The sequence below is a fragment of the Diospyros lotus genome, chromosome 7 (genome assembly GCF_014633365.1).
Source record: "Diospyros lotus cultivar Yz01 chromosome 7, ASM1463336v1, whole genome shotgun sequence".
NCBI lineage: Eukaryota > Viridiplantae > Streptophyta > Magnoliopsida > Ericales > Ebenaceae > Diospyros > Diospyros lotus.
Window position 1 is genome coordinate 37579453 of NC_068344.1, and position 4261 is coordinate 37583713.

A 4261-nucleotide genomic window follows, 5' to 3' on the forward strand; every position below is an offset into this window, starting at 1 on the left:
TACAAGAAAAATTAGGAATTTTAAAAATTGGGGGGTGGTATCCGACTTAATTGGAGTTAAAATAAGTGTAAAAAATGAGAGGAAATAGAAAAGGACAGAAAAAAAGGAAAATTAATAAATAAATAAAAGAAGAAGAAGAAGCTTACAATTAAGGTGATCAAGGAGAGATTAGGAAGTTAGAAAGAGCAAGTAAGATATTTTTTTAAAAAAATCGGAGGTGAGTTTCTCTCACCCGAAATTTTTTTTTTTTCTTTTTAGTACTTCCATAAGAGGTAAACTTCCATAAACGTAGCTTAAGAGAATAATCTATAATAAATTTTTTAAAAAATAAATAATAAAAATAAAAGATCAAACAAATAAAGATTTTGAAAATAAAATATAAATTGTAAGGACAGGCAAGAAATGCTTTAAAAAGAAATACCATCTCCTAATTTTAAATACCACTCTACTTTGATAAACAAAAGCCCCAAAGGCCCAAACTTGCAAAAATCTGACTCCACTGAGCCCCAAATTTCCCAGAAACATCAAACCCTTTATCTAAAAAAGTTACCATTTTTAAATGAATCCCAAAGACCTCAACACTGTTACTTTGTACAGGAGAGGTCAAAAAGGGGCACATAATTAGATTGGGATCTCCAAAGTCTCCATTCTTGGCCTAATTTTCTAAAGTCTGCTCGATTTGACTGGATGCTCCAAGTTGTCTAAACTCACTTCTACTCTTTCATTGCCTATATATACGACTCTTCTCAGCTTCCCACAGCACGTACAAACTTGAGTTAATTTAAATATTATTTCCAATTACATAGCCAATTAGGGAGAGGAATTCTACTGATCGATCAGTAATGGAGCTGTTCTACCCCTCCTTGCTTGGCTTCTTCATCGTGATTGTGTCTCTGTTGATGCACCTGCTCTTCTTCTCCTCCAAGCAGAAGGCCGCCGGGAAGCTTCCGCCGGGGAGGACGGGGCTTCCGGTGATTGGAGAGAGCCTGGAGTTTCTGGCCACCGGCTGGAAGGGCCACCCGGAGAAGTTCATATTCGACAGGATTGCCAAGTACTCGTCCAACGTGTTCAAGACCAACCTTCTGGGCTCGCCGGCGGTGGTGTTCTGCGGCTCCGCCGGGAACAAGTTCTTGTTCTCCAACGAGAACAAGCTGGTCCAGGCATGGTGGCCAAACTCCGTCAACAAGGTGTTCCCTTCTTCTACCCAGACTTCTTCCAAGGAAGAGGCCATTATCCTGAGGAAGATGCTGCCCAATTTCCTCAAAGCCGAGGCCTTGCACCGGTACTGTCAAGATGAATTAATTAGCTAGAATCAGATCATCAGATTAATTTGAATTAAGATAGATGATGATTATGCTATGATTAAGCTTATCATATACATACATATAAATATATATATATATATAGAGAGAGAGAGAGAGAGAGAAATATTGATTTGTCTCTGAATCCTACGTGTTTGTTGTGTTTCTTTGATCAGTTACATCGGCATCATGGACGGCATTGCGCAGCGGCACTTCGCGGCAGACTGGGACAACAAGGAGCAGGTGGTGGTTTTCCCGCTCACCAAACGCTACACTTTCTGGCTGGCCTGCCGGCTGTTCGTGAGCGTGGAAGATCCCAACCACGTGGCCAAATTAGCCGATCCCTTCGGCGTGCTGGCGGCTGGGCTGCTCTCGGTGCCGATCGACCTGCCGGGGACTCCGTTTTACAGGGCCATCAAGGCCTCCAACTTCATCAGGACAGAGCTCATCTCCATCATCAAGCAACGGAAGCTGGACTTGGCCGAGGGCAAGGCCTCTCCCACCCAAGACATACTGTCACACATGCTTCTCACCAGCGACGAAAATGGCAAGTTCATGCACGAGCATGACGTGGCCGACAAGATCTTGGGCTTGCTCGTCGGCGGCCATGACACCGCTAGCTCCGCCTGCGCTTCCATCGTCAAGTATCTCGCCCAGCTCCCCGACGTCTACCAACGAGTCTACCAAGGTACATATATACGTATATATATATATATACGTACAGCAGCAGCAATTAACATCAACGTATAATTAACCCTTAAATATGTATTTATCGAGGTTTTCAAACTACTTAATTACATTCATGAATTGATATGAACAGAACAAGTGGAAATCGCAAAATCAAAAGCTCCCGGAGAGTTGCTGAATTGGGAGGATATTAAGAAGATGAAGTATTCGTGGTGCGTGGCTTGTGAAGTCATGAGACTTGCTCCCCCTCTCCAAGGCGCTTTCAGAGAAGCACTCACTGACTTCATGTACAACGGTTTCTCCATTCCAAAGGGTTGGAAGGTAACGAACATCATTTCTTCTTTCGTTCTTTCTTTCCCACTGTATACATATACTGCTCTTTCATCCCAAATCGCAGCTCAAACCTCTCCTATATAATTTCCATGCAGATCTATTGGAGTGCAAATTCAACCCACAAAAACCCCGAATTCTTCCCGGACCCACAAAAGTTTGATCCTTCAAGGTTCGAGGGGTCTGGACCTGCGCCCTACACCTTCGTGCCATTCGGTGGAGGACCCAGAATGTGCCCTGGAAAAGAATACGCTCGGCTGGAAATCCTCGTGTTTATGTACCATCTAGTGAGGAGGTTCAAGTGGGAGATGGTATTTCCAGACGAGAAAATTGTTGTCGATCCAATGCCGAACCCCGAAAAGGGGCTTCCAATCCGCCTGTTCCCTCACAAAGCTTAAATTAAGATTAGCTGCTAATTTCCCAGGAAGAGATGAAAGCTGTTGAAATTTGATATATAAATTAGACTGTTGGTTCCTAAAATTTGCACTCTGTAATAATTAATTAGTTATCGTATTTGGTTTTTGTTAATATTTAATCCTCTTTTGATTTTTTGTCAAATTCTATTAATATTAAAGAAGCCTGTTGTGATAAACGGCAGATCCTATCATCACTTAGGGTGTATTTTGATAGCATGAAAAATATCATATCTAATGAATTAAATTTCATTTTTAGTGTTTGACATATTATATTTTCTATAAAATTGAATTCCATAATACAATTATTAAAACATGTTTTTTCATAAAAAATTCCATCGAGGGAGGAGATGGTTTTTGCTTTCCATGTAAATTGGAAAATGCTTTCATTTCCAACTAAATGCCATCAAACACAGTCTTGATGTTAAAATTAATCTAACATTCCAAATCAGGTGATTTGTTGGTTAAATTAATATATATCATGCCAATCTTTATTAATAAAATTTGACAATAAATTAAGATTAAGAACTATTAGAGTGGAGTAAAAGTTTAGTTTATCAGACGATTTTTTTTTTCTTGCATCGGTTTGATTTGGTTAATTTTTTTCAAAAATTATGTTTTTGATTTAATTTTTTAATTGAAACAACCAAACCAACTGAAGTTTAAAATAATGTTGTTTTGATATTTATAAAACGACGTTTTTTTTCGATTTTGTGTGTTTTCTATCAGTTATTTTGATTTTTTTTGTGTTTATTCGATTTAATCGATTCGATTCGATTTATATGATTTGAGTTCAATTTTTTTAATTATTAGTTAATTTAATTTTGTTAAATTAATCAATTAATTCAATTTAATTTTACTTTTTAATTTAATATAATCAATTAATCGATTTGGACCAGTTCAAGTGACGGTTTCCACACGTCTAATGACTACAATGACAAAAACTAGACTAGTGAATTAAAGGTGTGTTTGATAGCATTTAGTTAGAAAGGAAAACATTTTCTAACTTATATGGAAAACAAAAACCATCTTCTCCTAGATAAAATTTTTCATGGAAAAAAGATAAATGATTGAACTATAAAATTCAATTTCATGGAAAATATAGTGTGTCAAATATCATAGCTGAAATTTAATTTCTTAGATTGATATTTTTCATGTTATCAAAAATACCCTTTAAGAGTTAATTTTTTATTCATAAATTAATGAGAAGAACAAGATAAAAGTGACTGATTTGAGATCATTTGTTTCACTAATGTTGGCGTCTTGTTGTTAGTCAAAGTCTGGCTGTTGGAAATTGATATTTCCAAGTTGGAGTCCTCCCCCTTTTGATTTAGACATCGCATTTAGACAATTAAGTTTTATATTTTTACCGATACTTTATATTATTATTTTATATATTTATATTAATATAATCACAATATAATATATTAATATAAAATATCAATAAAATTGTGAAACTCGAGTATAAATAACATTTTCGTTTCCATTTTTGTTTTTTGATAAATGATACAAACGCATATTAATAGATCG

General features: G+C 36.6%; 1 protein-coding gene across 1 annotated transcript; it reads left to right on the forward strand.

Annotated features, from left to right (window-relative positions):
- The first annotated feature begins 674 nt into the window (after positions 1-674).
- On the forward strand, positions 675-2843 carry LOC127805820 (beta-amyrin 28-monooxygenase-like). Its single transcript, XM_052342605.1, has 4 exons — positions 675-1282; positions 1478-1989; positions 2122-2309; positions 2417-2843. The coding sequence occupies exons 1-4, from the start codon at positions 843-845 to the stop codon at positions 2714-2716; spliced, it is 1440 nt and encodes a 479-aa protein (XP_052198565.1). The 5' UTR covers positions 675-842; the 3' UTR covers positions 2717-2843.
- The last annotated feature ends 1418 nt before the right edge of the window (positions 2844-4261 follow it).